A 20,031-nucleotide genomic window follows, 5' to 3' on the forward strand; every position below is an offset into this window, starting at 1 on the left:
CATTTTTTCATTCTACTTCATGCATTCTTAGATCAATGGGAGATATCACACCACCACTGGCGCAGTAGTGGGTACTCCCCCACAGGTGGCTGTTTCAAACACAGCCTCTGGTAGGCCTTGTTAGACGGAGGTTGCAATTCCTGAGCAACATCTTGCGACCAATCATTGATATGAGTGCCACTTGGCATGGTGCGCAGGTTGTGATGATGTCACGAGATTCTCACGCCGTCATCGCACAGGTGGAAGTTGAATTAATGCTTGACACTGAGAGGCTGCTTTGGAAGTTAACCAAGGCCTAAAGTTCGTTATATAAAGTTCGTGACGGCGGTGGTTATTTCCTTTTTCTCGGACCGTTAGTGCTAACGCAATAATAACAGCGCAGCGTTGGACTAAAAAAGAACACATGCAAGGCAGTGAGATGGTGCCACGTATGTTTCTTCGTCCTTGCATTTCTTGCACTTTTTAGTACTCTAGCATTAAGACCCCCCTCACCGATTTTGCCGCTGCTTGTCTGGCTCCATGGGATGCTTACCGGTTGCTCAAGACGGCCAACTACGTCACGTGATTTTGTGACGGGATCCCGACGTGCCCACCGGAATGTGTGATCAAACTGCCCATCGTGTCAGCACAAAGCAGTTCAATTATTGATTGGTGGCAAGAGGTTGCTCGGGGACAGTAACCGCGGGAAGAGCAACCCAAGTCTCTCCCAACCCAATCCCCCTCCCCCTCTCCCCCCCCCCCCCTCCCCCCCCACCGACGGGGGCACCTGCCATCGCAGGGCTGTGCAGAATCACTCTTCCGCTGCACCACTGCTCCAGAAGTGGCGTGAGGAGAGAATTTAAGTGCACCCTCCACTTTTAGTGCGCCAGCGCTAAAGTCCTCACTCACTGATTTCGCACATATTTGCCTGAAGCCTGCTTGACGTTGAAAACCGAGATACGAAGCGAAACTGAAATGAAAACCTAAGTGGTAGTGCATCTAACTCGCGTTTGGCCTAGCCACGCTAAATCTTCCGTGCTTTTTTTTTCATTAGGCGCCACTTACTAGACTTATCGCTATTGTGCACTTGAAGAGAGAACTCTTTTGTGCACATATATGGGCATTAACCTTAACGCTATCGCACCGTACCCTCAAGGCAGGGCTTAAGTGTCCCCCCCCACCAGTTTTTATTTCTTCTACGAACGAAAGCATTCATTTCAATCAGGCACTGCTTATACGCGGTTCCGGTGGTCAGAGGAGGATATCATGCTAAGAAACCATATTGAAGACTTATGGGAAAGCGAGCGTGTCAGAGCGTGACAGCTTTCAATAGCTGAATGCAGTGTATGAATGCGGCGAAAGAAATGTGGAAAGGATACGTTGCAAGAGCGCGACGTAGAGCGGCGGGATTTTTAAGGCCGCACGCGCAGCGACGGGGTTATGGCTTGTGGAGCCCATCGTCGCCATGAGCATTATCAAGGCAGCAACGATGACGCGGTGCACAGCTGGCGGATGTGCTTCATCATAATAATGGTTGGCAATGCGTCCAAGTTGAAAAGCGCTGAGAGGACTTTTCCGCACCTGTTCTCGTGCAGCGCAGGACAAATAGCTTGCATCCGGCAATGCGGTGATCCTCCGGATGCCAGCACAAGAGCAGAAACAACTCAGTTCGGGCCTCATTAAGAGGTTCTATCGTTGGGCATGTTGCCGAGTCTAGTGACGTGCTTTCGGGAATGTTATTTGCTCACTTTTAAGTGTATTTGTGCATTTATTTTTTTAGCGTCCCCTACGTGTGAGTGTACATAAGGAGTATTATAAATGATATATTTTGCAACGCAAAAAGGCTATTCGTTTATCTGGCACGTGAAGGTACTTAGGTTCTTGTTTCCTTTTTTTCTGCGGGCCATGTTTCTAGCCTGACTGCGCAGTCCAGCTCATAAGCCAGCCTTGACTGCTTAAGCGGGCTGGAAAGGACTCTGTAAAATACTGATAAATAAAGCCTACACTGTACCCAAATACTTTTGGAACACTGACTTCAGACAGTGACGCAGCATCGGGAGAACATTACGTACCAGCTCTGGTTTTGAAATACCTTCCATGAGAACACATTACGGAAAAAGCATAATAAAGTACTACATTCCCCACACATTTAATCGCCTCCCTAAAACAGTATTACAGCAAACAACACGATCCGGAGTAAAAAGAGCGTTAATTTAACTTCAAAAATAATTGGTGCATAGTGCTTTAATTCTGTGTTTTTTATGATGTTTTGGAGCATCCGATACAGTTACTTTCATTGTGTATGTGCGCAAAGGCATTGTTCGATGTTTGATATTTTTATTTCTTTATTTTGCCTCCCTGTTCATGTTGACAACATTGAAAAAAGCATTAATATGCATGTATCATTTGTTTAACATACTTGCAAAATACAAGTTTGAGGTTCAGTGTTTTTCTCTAACAGTATGTTTAAAAGCTTTTATTTTAATGAAAAAGTGCATACCATTGTCTCCGAACGCTGGAGCTGCCCCGCTGCTGGGCACTGCCATACAAGCCATGTAGAGGCTTCGGCAGGCCCGGCAACATATATGTATTCCTTGAGGAGTAATAAAGATTTAATATTATTATTATTATTATTATTATTATTATTATTATTATTATTATTATTATTTATATTATTATTATTATTATTATTATTATTATTATTATTATTATTATTATTATTATTATTATTATTATTATTATTATTATTATTATTATTATTATTATTATTATTATTATTATTATTATTATTATTATTATTATTATTATTATTATTATTATTATTAACGCGATAGCATTAGGAAAGCCATTAATGCGAAAACTGTTCGGTGGCAAAGGCTTCTATATGAAGTCTCCACTGCCAACCGTGCCAGGTGGTCTTCATAGAGATTTTCTCTCCACCCGCCAGCCATTCCCCTCTCCGCATTCCCGCTCTCCACTTGCAAAGAGGAGGAGGAAGACGCCGAGGGAAAAATGACTCAGAAAATGCAAATGACTAAGAAAATGACTGCGACAAAAGCAGGCCTGGGCGCTAACTAGACAGCCTTGCGAAGAACTATCTGCTCGAAAATGAGGCTTGCGAGAGCTATTGCGTCACCCATTTCTCGGTTGGCGCACCTCGCGTTTTTAAGCCCATCAATAAATGTGTTTGTTACAGCTATCTGCCAGTGCAGTGGCACTTCGCTGAAGCGCTGCGCCAGTGCGCCGGCAGTATCACATGGACTCGCCGCGGTCCATGAGTATGACACATTCTGCACAGTTGCTTTGTCCGAATGGGGATAGAATCAGAAGAGGAATAGATCGGACTCAATAGTGAATACTGTGGGTCCGCTCGCCTCCCTAGTGCAGGTTTGCACTCCAGACACTTTGCAGCTTTCAAACGAACTGTCTATTGATTCAAACCTACGCCCAAAGCGTTTTCGCAGGGCGTGAAGCAAAAGTTGTTGTTAGGGTAGCAAAAAGAACCAGATCGGAACACTTTAAGGAGCATAAAATACAGGGGACGGAAAAAGAAAAAAAGGCCGCAAAAAAACCTCGGCAGGTGCCGGAAGCTGAAAGGAAGCGCTTTATGGCTCCGGACCGCATAACCCGAGACATATGGCTGTCTTTATGTGAATCGACGGGGCGCAAGTTTCGCAATGAAAGTGATGTTACAGGAGAGCTGAGTACTAAAGCAACAATGGCGTAGAGATAGTAGTGCGTGCCTCCCAGGCGGGCTAGACACTGCACTCCATTCTCCGTAGCGTTGTCACGTGTACACTGTGGGTGTGCACTCCCAGGCACCCAAGAGAGTGTGAGGGTAGATGTACTGGTCCCCCTTGGGAGATGCGCTCGATCTAGCGTGACGTACTTTGGCGAGAAACAAGGCACCAAGTGACAGATAGTTGCTTGGCGCCCGGCCCCAAGCCAGATGATGGGTTGCAGGGAAATTTTTGGAACCAAAAACAAGCTTCATAACAAAGAGTCAGTACCGAGGAAATTCTAATCTCTAGCAGCTACACATTCAAAGTGAGGTACAAAACAATGCAATGCGTGCAAAACAATACTAAACTTTAGTTTATAATACCAGGAGAGATCTTGCAACAAAAGCGCACTAATGCTTGAGAGAGGCAACAAAAAAAAAACGCAATTTGTTCACAAGGCACGGCGACAATCCGGTGACTGGAGGATTCCGATGAGGCTGCCCCGGAGACTAGCAAACCCTCCCTCGCAGGGTCGTGGCTGGGCGAGTCGTGCCATCCGGATGTCGCGCAAAAGGTTTTCTCCGTAGCGACAACTGCGAACCGGGCGGACCAACGGCGCAAAACGGGCTTCATATATACGTCGCACTTAGTATGTTAATCATTTCGCCTTAAGGCAAGCGCGCAGACATACGTAGCGTAGACACTACAAACCCTATCTCACTCTCCCACCGGGCAGGCGTCACCATTGGCCAGCCGAGGAGACAGGTTCCAGAAGTCTGCAGCCGCTTCTTCTCCGATCGAGCTTCGCTGCTTCCGAGCGAAGGGGCAAAGCGGAGAGGTGATCAGTCAGCACGAAGAAGGCTGATCTCTCTTTCTCGGGTCGGTCATGCGTATATTTCTGTCGATCGTTCTCGATCCATCCAAGGCATGCGCGAGTGCAATTCTCTTCGCGCCACGTTGGCTTCCGGAATGTGCGCTGAATTTTTCGACAACTGCCTTAGCACCCACCTGCTGTCAAAAGAAAATGTGGTGTTGTTAGTATTGAGAGAGATGATGAGGTGTTCTTAGCAGCGTAATGGTGCAGCACTGTAAGGAATTTAGGGTAAAAGAATCTTTGCAATGTGCCAGTAGCCATTTCTGCGGTCGAAGGAAAGCGGCTGAGAAAAGAATCCAATTTACTTGAGGTCCGTTAAGCGAAGTAGATAAACGAGAATCATAGGCTTCACTCAATGCTTCAGAATGGTATGCTTAAAATAGGCCCAAATATGCAGTTCTAATACGCAGTCCAAATATGCAGTGCGTCTCTAAACTGCATGAACTATTTCTGACCACTGCCGTATTTAGCGGTTTAAAAGGTTCCCGAACATTCATATTCAAATTCAAATTCACCTTTATTTTCAACATTTCACAATGTTGACTGTCTTCCAGGAAAAAGCTGTGAGGACAGCTCGACGAGGCCTGAAAGCCGGCGGCAGGCAACCGTGACAGCAGTACAAAAAAAAAAGTTATACATGTACTGCTATTTCGAAAAAAACACATTTTATCATAAATTTGCCTTTTTTATTTCTTTATTTCAATAAAAAAGGTGGTCCCACAGAAACGGCATTGATTGGAAGCGTGGCACATTTGAACCATATTTCTTGAATCGGTCGGAGTTCACACGCTGTGCAAGTGTAAAAGAAGTCATAATCTGCCGCTGTTCTTGCAGCCTCCTGGGCTGGTCAACCAGGTACATCGATATGAGACCGAATCCTATTAAAAAAAGCATTATTTCTGAGCTGTAGAGTTATGTGGCCTAGTCCATGGTGTCTGAATCCAAGCGCGAAATTCTGTTTCCCAATTTTGTTGTGGACAATTAGTCCTATACCAATAAAATGAGTGTTCAGAGCTATTCTAGCTGCACTGTATATCTGTTTGCCTCAACCGTCAAACTGTGTTGATGCAGCTTTTATTCATGTGTGTTCATTTCTTTCTTCCCGTGAAGTACCTGCGTCTGCGCTTCGACAACAAGGTCGGCATCACCGCATGCGTCGTCTACTTTGTGCTGAGCGTAAGTAAACAACCTTATGCCTTTCTGTTCTCTGAACTGAACCACACGAGTGAAGAGACCGAAGGCAAAGGAAGCATTCGTGCAACGAAATTCAGTTTGGAGAAACGATTAACTCTTTCCACGTCCTAGACAACATTCCAGAGTTTCGGTTCTGCGATGTACAAATGACTGTGTGCGTTCAAACCTAGAAATGCCAGTATTTACAGTAGCAGAAAAAAACATTTTCCCTTCCAAACTACGCAGTTTCCCCTTCCTAGTAGTATCGTTTTGAAAACGGTGACCTTTATGCATGTACGCAATAAAGAGAGCCTTGACCAAGCATTGGTTAATTTTATAATTAAAAAAAAATAGAGCAGTTGTTAGCGGCGCTTCTTGCATTTCTGCATGCGCACGAGTGAACTGCGAATTGAAGGCAGATATCAATGAGACAATGTGAAAAATGCAAATGACAGTATTTGTAACGCGCTTTTTAGGATTTACGTCACACGTAGAAGGCACGCTGCGGTTGAAAAGCCGCGCAGCCCCGGTGATCATCATGATTGTATTTATGCAAGAGTAATTCCTGTGGCGCTGTAAGGTCGGCGACAAACTCTGAGTGTAATTGGTGGTGTGGTGTATACAGTGTCTAGCGCTTAGCGCTCCCGGGGTTGTAAGCATATGGCTGTTAGTACGTAGACAATGAGAGATGCCGTAATGAAGGTCTAACGAATAATTTCGACCATCTGAAGATTTTCAAGCCGCACTCACATCGCCCAGCATACGGACATCTTAAACGTTTTCTCTCCTATATAAAGGTGTTCTCCATTACCAGCATTCGATCCTGCTACTTCGGGCTTAACAGTTAAACGCCATGGACACTGAGCTGCCGCGGTGGGCGAGTTTAATTTCTGCTATGTTGGGAATGACTTAGTAGTCGACCAGAACAATTCGAACGGCACTGTATTTAATGATTTACGTTCAGTAGGTGGACAACACCGTTCGGAGATGACGGTTGACGAAGTAGAGAAACAACCGGTTAACACGGCGTTTAGTAATTATCACCATCATCTCATCAACCATACTGCCTCCGATGCAGTACATAGCCCTGTTTCTGCTAATCCGGATAGTTTAAATTGGACGGGCTTGCGTTAGTAACCTTAGCCTTAATAATTACCAAGAATGTTTGCTCCGCGATACTCCTTGCTACCCTTGGCTAGGCTTCACGTCCTTTGGGTCCGCTTCTGTCATTCTCAGAGACCACCGCCTCTCTGAGTGCGGGCTGCACACCTGGCTTACTCAACTCCCTCTCCTCAATTTCATAAGTGGTGGCGTTACTCGCGGGGATTTTCATTCCACCTTTAAGACGTAACAGCGTCTAGGCTTGCAGACGAGGCTAGAAGCGCTCGGTCTCTTCGATTTTCACAAATTCGAGATATTCGCTATCGCCGCGCCTCCCACGGTTCTTCCATTTCATGGCAGTGTCAATCGATGGTACTGGCAGTGTCTGGGACGGCTATAGTATTATGCTGGGAAGAGGGTAGTCTTTCATGCCTGGCATCACGAGGTTACACTACCAGCGGCACGTGGTAGTATATCACAGCTGGCATATCCACGACACAGTCGTCATCGGCGTCGTTGAAGCCTGTAACGTAACCAGTGCCATCCGCGCAGAGTCACGCACCAGTGCTGGTTACGTGACAATGCGCGTGGCGTGATGAGCGTCCTCTTTGGCCGTGTTCACGACATACGAAGAAAAATCGGTCAGAACAGGAGAAAGGAGATTCGTGGGGCCCGGCTGACGACAGGATAGCTGCGCATAGAACAGCGGCGCTGGTCAAAAGTATTTAGGTGAAAGCAAAATGACCGAGTCATTTTTTCCTCCTCTGCATAGACGGGCTAACGCGCCAGGAAAGCTTCACCACTTTTTTTTTAGTGCATGTTAACCCTCTTGTTCCGATACGCGTACGAGAATGTAAAGATATCGCAGCTTCAATCTCAGCGCCCAACGCTCCAAACCCAAATTAAAAACATTGATACCCCAACGCTAAAAGCACTAAACCTCAAAAGAAAACATTCTACAGAGGCTTCATGGTTAAAGCAGACTTAAGTTAAATGAGGAAGCCACGCCAACATTGACTTAACACGAAGTTCCGAAACCTACCCAGTTCGTTCATCAAGTGGGACTGCGGGCGAGTTGCAGGTTGGGTTTTCAAGCCCTCGTGTAGTCGGCCGTCAGGTCACTGAATGTAAAACATGGGTGTAGGATAGTGAAAGCGTTCCGATGGAGCGGTTAGCATTCCCCGCGTCTTTTGAATGCTGCAAGACTCAAGCAAGAAAGCAAGAGCCTCCTGAGCTGGCATGGCTTGGTCTCAAGCCCTATGGTTCCCTACAAGTCAATCCTGTGGTACCATGTCTCACAGTGCTCGGCCACCGCGTCTTGATCCATCTTGATTTGCCTGTGATCAGCTTCGTGCTCCTTCATTCTTTCGGTGAAATTGTTGGTTTCGCCAACGTAGGAGACCCAGAACTCAGGGCAAAGGATTTTGTATACCACACCTTGGGACTTTTCTTTAGGACGACAGCCTTCCGGACGCGGGAGGAGGTGTCCGATGGTGATAGTCGGTTTGTGCGTTGTTTGCACCCCGTCCTTTTCGAGAATACGGGCCAGATTTTGCTGACGCATTTTACCTAAGAAATGCATGCGAGCAGTAAAACAGAAAAATAAAGAAGCGGTCAATTACATGAGTAATTTACAAACTTTCACGCAGAATACAAAATTATTAGTGTTTCGTTAACCATTATTTAAGTTCTTTTCCTTGACAACAAACCCAAGGTTCGTATAAGTTTCAGCCGCTCTCCTAACTTGTGGGATGTTGTTCACTGCAGCAAACTCTGGGTGCAGTCGGTATCTACACTGCCGCCATTGGAATATCAACGAGTAAGTATTTCTGTGTATTCATATTTTTTTCTTTCACTTCCGTGAGAAGTTGGTACAAACGTTGTTCATTATATGGGCATGTTGCTCAAGTTATCTGAAGCAAATAACCTAAAGGCACTACATCACGACTCGCGCGTTGAGTTCACTTATGAAGCCGAAAACACCGCAGCACCATGCTACTAATGCGGATTCTGGTGTTCTTCTGCAGGATTTGTATCTTTCTCGTGACTCACATGAGCAGTTTTAAGCGAATCTATTTCAGAGACGTACCGTAACCTGACTGGTTTCACGCGTGAATTTCTACAGTTTGCTTAAAATTTACCTTTCAGGATTTTTTTTCTTAAACTATGAGCCGCACATCAATGCCTGTATTTGCTGCACGTAGGTTCTCCGACCAGGCGGACATGAAGTACATGGCAATTGCCGTTTTCAATCCCCTGGTTATTTAAAATAAATTGGTAAAATCGGTCATTGCGGTAAGCGTGCGCGTTTAATGTGGAAACTTGTAGCACTTTTGGAAAATTTGGCATGACCCCGCTCGCGTGTCGAGGGATGAAACGGATAATATCCAGCTTAATCCGCGTATTTACGTACAAAAGGCGATTAAAATACAGTAGACAGTTTTAGCTGTGCGTACGCAACCGCTTAGCGTACGCAAGCAGTTTGCGGGGACGGTAGTGCGCATGCGCAGAACGCAAGCGCAAGCCCTGCGTGCGTATGCTAGCCAGCGGACTTTGCGTTGCGGCGCTTGCGTGGCTTGCGTACGCTAACTTTGACAAGATGGCGGCGCCCTGCTCGCCCGCTTCGGAATAAATACATGTCGCCGCTGGATTCTCCGACGCAATAGCTCGCTCAAATGGTAGCGGTTCGCTTTTATTTCGCCTACTCTTGCCCACACGCAGCGGTATAAGCGATAACTAGCCCCTGTTTTTCAGATAATTTGGTGATTTTCAAGCTCCTAGGCCTAACTATATGCAGTGTGTTTTCCTTGTAGCAACGACACCTGGCTAAGCAGTTTTCTGGCTTTTAGCCAGTTCTTACATTTTCTTCGGCTTGCATAGTTTTCCTTCTTGAAAAAAAAAAAGCTCACAATGCACTCACACTAGTTATCAGTAATTGCGGATGAATTTTTCTTCAACCGAGCGTTGATGTGCTTTGACGTCTTATCACTAGATGGCGCTACATCCGCCAGAAGGACGCTACGGCTCGGCCAGCTAAAACTATACTTCGGAGCGGACAGTGTACAGCACGCAGAGCCGTAGCGCTTTGCGTACGCACAGCTAAAACTGTCTAATAACTTCTCTCCAGTGTACCGCAGCTGCCACGCTCGGCGCTTCGTCTGCTCACGGCGCAAGGCAGCAGGTGCAGCTAACAACTGTTTTATTTTATTATTATTATTTAATTAGTTTTTGGGGAAAGGAAATGGCGCAGTATCTGCCTCATATATCGTTGGACACCTGAACCGCGCCGTAAGGGAAGGGATAAAGGAGGGAGTGAAAGAAGAAAAGAAAAAAGGGGTGCCGTAGTGGAGGGCTCCGGAATAATTTCGACCACCTGGGGATCTTTAACGTGCACTGACATCGCACAGCACACGGGCGCCTTAGCGTTTTGCCTCCATCAAAACGCAGCCGCCGCGGTCGGGTTCGAACCCGGGAAGTCCGGATCAGTAGTCGAGCGCCCTAACCACTTAGCCACCGCGGCGGGTTTTTATTTTTTTTTTCCCAAATGCGGAACGCTTCACGATTTTGCAACTGCTGCGCCACGCTGGGGAGTAATTTAGCGCCCTTTGTCGCCGCTCTGCAGTAGTAACTACGCTAATTGAGCTGCACAATTTCGAGGCGACTAAGTTAGAATACAAGCTTCCTAGGGGGGTTATACTAATTTAAATAGTCTGGAAATATGAATACTCCTAAGCTTCCAATACAAAGATGCCGGTAACAGCGGGTCTAAAGAGCTTGATGTAAAGTTTAATTAATCGAGGAACTGACGACAGCAATTATCGTCTCAGATGGTGCCCGCCTGGTCGCAGAACCCATTAGCATAGCAAGATCAAACTTCCGTGTAGTGCAAATCGTACCTTTTTTGAACATTCTTAAAGAGCCAACTTTAAACAGCCTTTGAGTGCGACGGCAGAGGTAAATATAAATTCAAAGAAAATTGAGGCTGAATGCTGTTTATACTTCCCCCGTTGTTCCGTTTAGCTGGCTGCTGATTCCTCGACTCTCGCGCTCTTGTTTTTGTTCGTGGTCCCATGAAATACGTGTCAATAGACTGCTGCTAAAGGGTCAGAACACTGAGCCCATACACTTCCCTCTGTCGGTCCGTAAAAGAAATGCATTCTTCGACAAGGAGTTTTCTCTTCAGTTCTCTTGGCGCCGCAGCGAATCTAGTGTATTCCGCACACGAGATTCTGCTGGTTTATAGTGAATTTGGAAATAATATAGCCCTGATAAGAGCAGCCCCTAGTGCCCATATATGGTGTATAAATCTAAGGGGAATCGGTATTTGCTGTTTTATCTTTTCAGTTACAGTTTTGGTCGTAAGCGCGCAATATTGATTGTATAAGCGGGCGTATCTAGCAAAAAAGCATTTATTCGTGCCCAAATGTGTACTGACGCAAATTTCACTGCTCTTAATGCGTTCTTAACTTAACTTAACACTTCTTAACTTAATTTAACGTGTGAATGTTTTCGTAATGCAAAAAATACACCGCAGGTTACGGCGCTTGTGTAAAACGGGATTTATCGAGAGCTATCCGAGATTTCTAGCCATGTTATAGGGTAAATACATTATGCAGCTAGTCAGGCGCGGCAACGATAAGAACAGCGACATACAAGACAATTCTGGGCAAACGAATTTTAAGCAAGAAATCGTTTATAGACGCAATTGTTAGAAATAATGTAAGATTTTAGCATACCCATGATTATATCCGCAGACCACCCGACGGCAGTCTTGTATTTTTTTTGCTATTAACATTTTTGCTATCGTCAAAAGCGTTCCACATTGATTTTCTATAGCAGCCTTAACCGCTCTATACTATCGACGGAAACACGTTAAAAGAAGGAATTAGTTACACATCAGAACAATGGGTCATTGCTTTCAATATTTCCATAAGAGTGTCTTACAATTTTTCAATATTCAGAATTTCTCTCCAAGAATGTTGGATATGTACCGTATCAAACGTATCAGCCATGCAGCTTCGCTGGCCCGTAATTTGGCAACAGCTGCTAGGGTCCTCTCTGCTTTTCGTTTCTGCTTCGTGTTACATTAAGACGCCACAGAACCGGAAAACGCGTTCTTCACAGCTGACGCTGTATATGGAGATAATAGGGCGCATCATGAGGAGCAATGCATTGGTGGTATGAAGAAGAAGAGTGGTTTCTAACCATAAAGCTCCCTCCCGGCACCTATCTACCCAGTCTCATTGTCTCGGCCAAAAGGCGATCTTGAATGCATAAACTTATAAAGTGTTCTGTGCATGAAAAATATGAAGTCGCAAATAAATAAAATGCGTTCTCCTTATCTTTGTTGTTTACTATTTTTGCAGTGTTTCCGGTGGGACTGCTGTACTCCAACATTGCCATCGGTTTTGCAGGAACGATATACACGGCTCTGGTAAGCGACATTTTGCACTTACGTTAGGCACTGCGCTGTGCTTTAAGTCAAACATTTGCACTACCACTTGAAATAGTGGTACTTCGTGTACGTGAGGGGCACTAAAGCGAGTATAGAAGACAGAACTGCCAGGCTTATCGTCCTCTTCTGAGGCAAAATTAGGAGAAAAATGGCGCACCACCACAACTTCCTCTCCTGCTTATTTTGCTAGACAATTGTATCTTTCAGGTTGATATGAACCCAGCCATCATGTCTGCCAGTGCGGACCAAAACTTTCCCCGGCAGTCGGTGTCTGCTAGCTGTTGGCAGAAGCGTGAACTTCCCGGAGACAAAAATCGCCGTCCGGGAACTGTAAGCTGCCAAAAATGGATGTGTGGAAAGAAAATTCTGGCTCCATGTGCAAACTTCCTGCACTCTCAGAGAAAGCGGAGTTCTAGAAGGAAGTCCAAGTGGGCGACAACTGCTGGAATATAAACTGAAGGAGCCAAATGACCTACGCTACTGGAAGTAAAAAACGACACGGAAGTCATGACCACAACTGAGCGATTTACATGCATCAAACTCTTCGCATTGGGGACACGAGTAGAGTTTGACCTGAACTGCCTTATTAGTCGCTTTTGTGTAGTCCCGTGTAGTCCCGATTCTTCATATACGAGAGGAGAACGGCAGTTGGGACCAATTTCAGATGTTTAAAACCTTGACTATACAGGACTGGATAATCCCCGCAGGAGGGCGTCTGCAGCGTGCAGGCGTTGGTGAGTGGCGACACCACGGGTTAACGAGCATCCGCAGGGACCTCCCCGCAGGGGGATGATGGTGAACAGTGCATCACCACGGACCCGGGCACCCGCGCCTGGCCGTGCGTGGCGTCGCGGGGTCCAGGGAAAAGGGGATCCTGGTGGTTGAGCCGATGCCGAGCGTGTGGACCTTTAAGGACCCTCGGCGCCGGCAGCACACCACTTTGGCCCCAGCTTCCTGTAGACGGCACCTCCGGCCTGACCCGCCCGGGGGAAATTGGCAGTCGCCTTTTCCTATCCCCCCCTCCACCTTTCACTTTCCTATCTCTTACAACTCTCCTTTCTCCTCCTCTCTTCTTGGTTTTTTCACTTTTCATTAGCGGCTAGGGTTAACGTTGCGTTGCCAACCACCCAGATTTGCATCATATTTTGTTACAGTTGGGGTGCACAGCTGGCGTGGGCAGGACTTGATTCCAAGTACCTGCCCCAATCGAAGTCACATTCCCGGTTAAATGGAGGAAAGCAATGTCAAAAATAAAGTGGAATGAGAAGTAGCCTGTGCCTGCAAAGCATCACCAGCCTTAAACCAATCAAATAAAAAATTAACAAGGCCCATTCGGCCAAAAATTTAATTTGGTATAAAAAGCCAATTGGAAAAATAAAATTGGGCACGGTAACTGAGACGGTGTCCTAAGTGCGCAACGAGCACAGAGGGGTGAAAAAGTCCCCACGTGAGCTGATTTATTGGTGAAGAAGGAATACTTTGAGTATGAAGGTGGCCCCCCAACAAAGCAGACAGATACACAAAGTAAAATAAAGCAATGAGAATAAAGATGTAAACTTGGAGGACAAGGACAAAAGGGCAGGTGATGAATGGTAGGAGGAGTCTGAAAAAGATAATCAGACAAACACAGAAAAAGGAATAAAGAATAGTGCACGAAAAGACTTCCCTGTTAGAGAAGAAAAAATAGATAAAAGAGCCGATGTCATGAATTAAATCCCATCAAAAATTTTAAAGAAATACATACACACACAAACACACACAGAGTGAAAACCGTGACAAGTGGTTCGCAGAGGAGCGGACGTTAAAGACGTCCACCTCATGTGGCCTGATCGTCTCCCCTGAGAAACCACAGTGCCACGGGAGAAAGAAAGAGACAGAGAGAGAAAGAGAAAAGGAAAAGAAAGAAAAGAGAAAGGGAAACAACAGAAACTGAAAACAGAAAATAAATATCAAAATCAAAATCAAGGGTGGTTCGGGCAGGCGGCCCCAAAATCACTCGAGGCCGGCTATCGAAGTCTGCAACGAGGCTAGCGGACGACAGTCGAGAAAGGAGGAGGAGGAAAAGGAGTAGTAGTAGTAGTAGAAGGAGGAGGAGGAAAGGCAGGGAGGTTAACCAGACGAATAACCGGTTTGCTACCCTGCACGGAGGGAAAGGGTTGAGGGGAGAAAAAGATGAAGGAGAAAAGACATTTGCAGGAAACTAAAGTCACTATGTAAAGTCACAGCGTTCAGTAAACTCGCAGCCTATCGTGCAGGCCACAAATCTTCAAAAAGCGGAGCAGTGCCTTGGACGCCTTCACCGCCGATGGCCGCCGCGGCTAGTGGCCGAGAATCTTCGTTTCCGTCAGTGGGCGCAGGTCTAGATGCCCCAGTGCACGACAGAGAGACTGTCTTTCGGCGCTGTAGGCAGGGCATTCGCAAAGAATGTGGGCTATAGTCTCATCACACCCGCAGATGGCACATGCAGGGCTGTCAGCCGTACCTATTAAGAAGGAGTAGTGCTTGGTGAAAGCTACACCAAGCTACAGGCGACACAACAAAGTTGCTTCACGTCGTGGTAGGCCGGATAGAAGCCGAAGCTTCAGATCTGGGTCCATGGTCTTTAAATGCGAATGCCAGAACTGGCCTTAATTCCACGCGGCAAGCGTGATGTCCCGCGACAGTGGTCTAAGCCTGCCCGCTGCGTCGGTTCTCGAGATGGGGATGGACACGCAATCACCCCCATGGTGAGAAGTTGACGCAGCCTTGTCCGCGCGGTGGTTGCCTGCGATGCCACTGTGTCCTGACAGTCATTGGTAAACAATATCGTGCCCTTTGTTGATGGCTGTGTGGTTGAGCTCTCGGATTTCCGCGACAAGTTGTTAATGGTATCCATGATGAAGAGCAGATTGTAACGCTTGGAGACCTGCCTTTGAATCAGTGAAAACAGGCCATTGCTGGGGTGTTTCTTCACTGATATGCTCAATGGCGACACGAATGGCAGCAAGTTGTGCACCAGCCGATGAAGTCCGGTGTGATGTTTTTACTTTTTTAACTATGGTCCTTACGGGGATGACTATGGAGCCCGAGGAACTGGAAGGGGTCACTGAGCCATCGGTGTATACGTGCAGTCCGTGTCCGTGTTTCTCGTGCAAATATTCTAGAGTTGCTGTTTTAGTGCTGTCGTCGATAAATCAGCCTTCTTTTTGATGCCCGGTATGAAAAAAAGTACACAAGGTTGGTGCAAACTCCATAATAAAGAATACGGTCTAGAAGCTGGTGTAAATTGGGTTGGTAGGAAGTCACGATGGGCATCAATAATTTTAGCAAACGATGTACTCAGCCGGTTAGCAGGAAGACTGGCAAGATGGTGTGCGGGAATCCAAGAGAGGGGACGAATATGCGCTCTCAGAGCTTCGATTGTGACATCGGCAGTCACTGGACTCTCCTGAGCGATGAGTACTGTTGCGGCTGCAGACGCGTATTTTGGCAGTCCTATGCACGTCCGCAGAGCTTGAGCCTGAACACTTTGCAGACACTGTATGTTCATTTTCGTCAAGTTTCCAAGTGCAGGGATACTATACCGAAGGAATCCCATGAATAGTGCAGTGTACAGCTGGACCATCGACATCACTGATGCTCCCCAGGACTTCCCTCCGAGAAAGAACAGAACATGAACGATCGATGTCAGTCGCCATTTCATATACTGTACATGTGAGCTCCATGTTAGATTACGATCGATGATTACTCCAAGAAAGCGATGGCTCTTTCGTAGGGTATTGTTGACCCATTTATGCGTACGGGGTAATGAGACATGCTCTTGCGTGTAAAGGCAACAACGGAACATTTTTCAGTAGAAATCTCCAGGCCTTGCAGGCGGAGGTAGCACGCAAGAATGCTTGCCGCCTTTTGAAGCCTTGCTAACATGTGGTCGCGTAACTCCTGATGTCCAGATACAAATATCGTCTGCATAGACTGAGACTCGCCGACTGTGGTAGTACATCGATAAGGCCGAAAAGCGCAACATTGAAAAGCGTTTGGCTAAGTCGTCCACCGTGTGGGACCCCACGGGAAGTGTAATGTGAAGATGTTGGTCCATCCTCAGTCTTCAAATATAGTGATCTGTTGGATAGATAACTGCGCATCCAGCAGAACATGCGACCACCAAGTTCTGCAGCTTTCAGATTGTGCAAAATAGCTTGATGGGTGACGTTATTATACACCCCTTTAACATGAAGAAACAACGCCGCGGTCAAGCGCTTCAGATGCTTCTGATGTTGGACTGATGACACCAGGTCAATAACGCTAATAATAGATGAACGTCTCCGCCGAAGCCCAGACGTTACATCTGGATATATTTGATAGCGCTCCAGATACCACTCAATTCGCGTAAGTGTCATCCTTTCCATGAGTTCGCCCACGCAACTAGCCAGTGCGATTGGACGGTACGATGCTAGGTCAAGCGGCGATTTTCCAGGTTTAAAGACTGGAACCAGATGACTTGATTTCAACGCATCCGGAACTGTACCCGCACACCATGATGAGTTGAAGTGGTCTAAAAGAACACGTCGAGCCTCCTGACCAAGGTTTGCAAGTGCAGAGTATGTTACTCTATCGGGCCCCGGCGATGAAGACCATGGCGGCGTCTAGTTGTTCCATGGCGAAAAGAAGGTCCATTCGCGAATCCCTAGATATAGGCACTTCGCAGCAATTCAGAGTTGTGGATTAGTTCCTGGGACCTGCTATTCTTGCGCAAAAATCTTAACCAATCTCCGCTTCGCTACGTCCTTGGTGAAGTGCGAGACACTTGAATGGTTGGAGCTGCTGAGGAGATGTTCGCAAACCACGAACCACACTCCAGATATGTGAGAGAGGCTTTCGAGGATCCAGTGATCCACAGAATGCCTTTCAACAGTCAGCCTGCAAGATTTGAATTCTGCGCTGGATTTTCTTTTGTGTGCGCCTTGCGTCCCATAAGTCGGGCAGCGACATTGTACGCCTGTATCTTCTCTCTGCTCTTCGTTGAAGTGATCGGAGGCTCTGCAGCTCCACATCGAAGTCTGTAAATTTTGGCATTGGGGTGAAAAGCATATCGCGTGTTCTATAGCCTCCTTGATGCACTCTTGAATGCCTGTTGTAATGTCTTCTCTGCAGGCTTCTTCCATAAAGGTTTTAAACATTGACCAGTGTATTCGTTGCAAACGTATGGCAGATCTCCATCCAGCGAGACCAGAAACAATATATGTAGTGATGTGGTCAGTTCCATGCATTTCTACCTCGTCAAACCACCGGACGCGTCTCGCAAGGCACCGAGACACAAACACCAGGTCCAGACAACTGTTGTAAGACAGTCCGCGAATGTACGTTAGAGAACCGTCGTTAAGGCATTGTAAGTCGTGGTCAGAGGCCTAAACAGACAAGACTTCTTTCCTTCGAATTCATCCGGATGCCTCCCCACATGGCGTGATGCGCATGAAGGTCACCAGTGACGATCCAAGGCCCAGGTGTTACAGCCAACAAGTCCCTCAGTCGGTCGGCGTCAAACCTTGTTTTTAGAGATAAGTACGCGCCCACAAGCGTAAACGTAAACGTCAGGGTGCGCCTTTTCACCGTTAAACAGACGTTCTGGTTATGGTTGTGAGGGGGAACCGTATGGTGCACATAAGTAAGCTCCCTTCGAATGTAAAGGATGACCTTGCTATTTCCCCTGTGCGTGGAGGATTCAAACGCTTCATAGCCATAAATTGGGATGGTATTTTGTAAATTGGGCTCATTAATCACAAGAATTGGACATCTGTGTTTATAGACGTATTCGCGAATGTCTGAAAAACGGGAATTGAGTCCACGGGCATTCCACTGGAAAAATGGATGCTTCTCTGACGTGGCTTTCAAATGATAATGCTGAGAGAGCCATTGTGTCTGCTACTGGAAAGCTGCAAGGACTGGATTTAGCGCTTCCAGTACCTGCAATGCATTCCGTGCTGATGGCGAATGAATGATAGCATCAAACGCATGGCGTTCATAAGGTATCTCATGATGGCGAAAGCCTGCACTTCCTCACCTGGGGCTGTATCTCTGCCTTGGGCTCGCTCAGCTGTAGGCGTGGGAGTGTGGGGCGTGGTGCCTGTTCCGACACCAAGGTCGAGCGTGGCTGCGGCAAAGGTGTCCATGTCACCTCTGAAGAAGTCGTTCCGGCTTCACCGGTGACCGGGCTTACATTACTCGGCGGTGGGGTAGGATAAGCAGCAGGAGCGATGGGGGCTTCCCTGCCGCTGTCAGCCTTTTGTTTAGTAGACCGTCGGCGACGAGAACGACGCCGACGCACCGTAGTTGCGGCCTCTCTGTGCGTTGAAACGTCTCGTACCATTTGCTTCAACACCGCCCGTCCTTTCTTCAGGCGGGGACAGACTTTCGAAGAAGCGTCATGAGGGCCATGGCAGTTGGCGCACTCACAAGACAGTAGCGTGGCAACTTTCACCGCTGTGTGGTTCAGAGCAGAGCGGGCTCGCTATGGTGTTAATACAAATACCACTTACATGCCCAATTTTCATGCACTTCCGACACTGAAGCGGCTTCGGGACGAATGGGCGAACTGCATGTCGAAAGTGGCCAACCTTCACGTGCGATGGAATACAGTCGCCCTTAAAAGTGAGCTTTACTCACCTTCACTTGCCGAGGCGCTGAACCTTGGTTATTTCGATGCTGTTCGTCGCTGATTTAATGAGTATTGGCAGGTCGGAGTAAAAGATGTTTGCATTAATGTCGTAAATGGCGCCAGCGATTGTGCCATAGTTTTCAAGAACAAGAGAGCGGACGGGGACGTCTCCGATCTTCTATATGGTGGCTAGATTTTCCAAGGCGCTCCGTTCGTTACATCGATGGCAAGGAGGTTCCTTCGGCTGTTGATCCTGACGTCCTTGATCACCCCCGGGACGCGAGCCTCGGGGAACACCGACGTAGCTTGTCTGTTTAGCAGGGTGAGGTTGTCGGTGGACGTTTCAGGCGCAAACAGGACTGTATGCGCCGATGCACCACGCGTCGTGATGAAGGTAGATGTACTTGATGAGGACGAGTCCTCACTCTTACGCAGTCTTCTCTTGATTTTCTTGCTCATCATGGGGACGAACCCGTCGTCCGCCGAGGAGTCCTCGCTTGTAGCGGAGTACAGCACAGTGTCTGGCTGCTTGCCTCACTCGATTGGTAGAAGCGCTTCCTCTGGGCAGCTGCCGCCGACCCACCGAGTTCCAGAGGGAGCCTGACGTCCTCCACTTCCATCGCCGTCACAAAAAGGGAGCGGGGCCTTCCTGATCATGGGAAAAACGATAAACCTTCAGAGTTAAACAGATTTAGTTCTCGTCTGGAACCTGGAAAGTAAATGTAATGTCACGTTTAAGAAGGTGGTTCATCACATTTTACCTCAACCTGAAAAAAGAGATCGCTAGTTCGGTTATTTTGCGTTTTGTGGTATGTATTATGACGAACACCAAACAAAAAACAAAAGCCTGCTTTTTAATTTGATAGGGAATGAAATATACTTGCAATTCATTCATGTGGACAGGGGAATAATAAAGGGAACTCATCTGCCACGGTAAAAATATGAGCTATTTTCTCTAATATGATTGACCCCGGCGTGTGTAGTCTTAATCGAGAAAAGCATTATGAAAGCATGAGCTGTCTTGTGGCCCGGAAAATACTCCATCCATAAATCTTGGGAGCCTTCTTAATCACTTTCTTATAGAAGAAAATGC

The 20,031-nt window shown here is 46.9% G+C and overlaps 1 protein-coding gene across 1 annotated transcript in view; it reads left to right on the forward strand.

Annotated features, from left to right (window-relative positions):
- LOC144102644 (sodium-coupled monocarboxylate transporter 1-like) overlaps positions 1-20,031 on the forward strand; it is a 91,792-nt gene that overhangs the window by 17,790 nt on the left and 53,971 nt on the right. The window contains exons 4-6 of the mRNA XM_077635861.1: positions 5,686-5,751; positions 8,617-8,668; positions 12,216-12,283. Coding sequence (XP_077491987.1) covers positions 5,686-5,751; positions 8,617-8,668; positions 12,216-12,283 — 186 coding nt within the window. The remainder of the gene's footprint in view (positions 1-5,685; positions 5,752-8,616; positions 8,669-12,215; positions 12,284-20,031) is intronic.

Source organism: Amblyomma americanum, chromosome 8 (assembly GCF_052857255.1).
Source record: "Amblyomma americanum isolate KBUSLIRL-KWMA chromosome 8, ASM5285725v1, whole genome shotgun sequence".
NCBI lineage: Eukaryota > Metazoa > Arthropoda > Arachnida > Ixodida > Ixodidae > Amblyomma > Amblyomma americanum.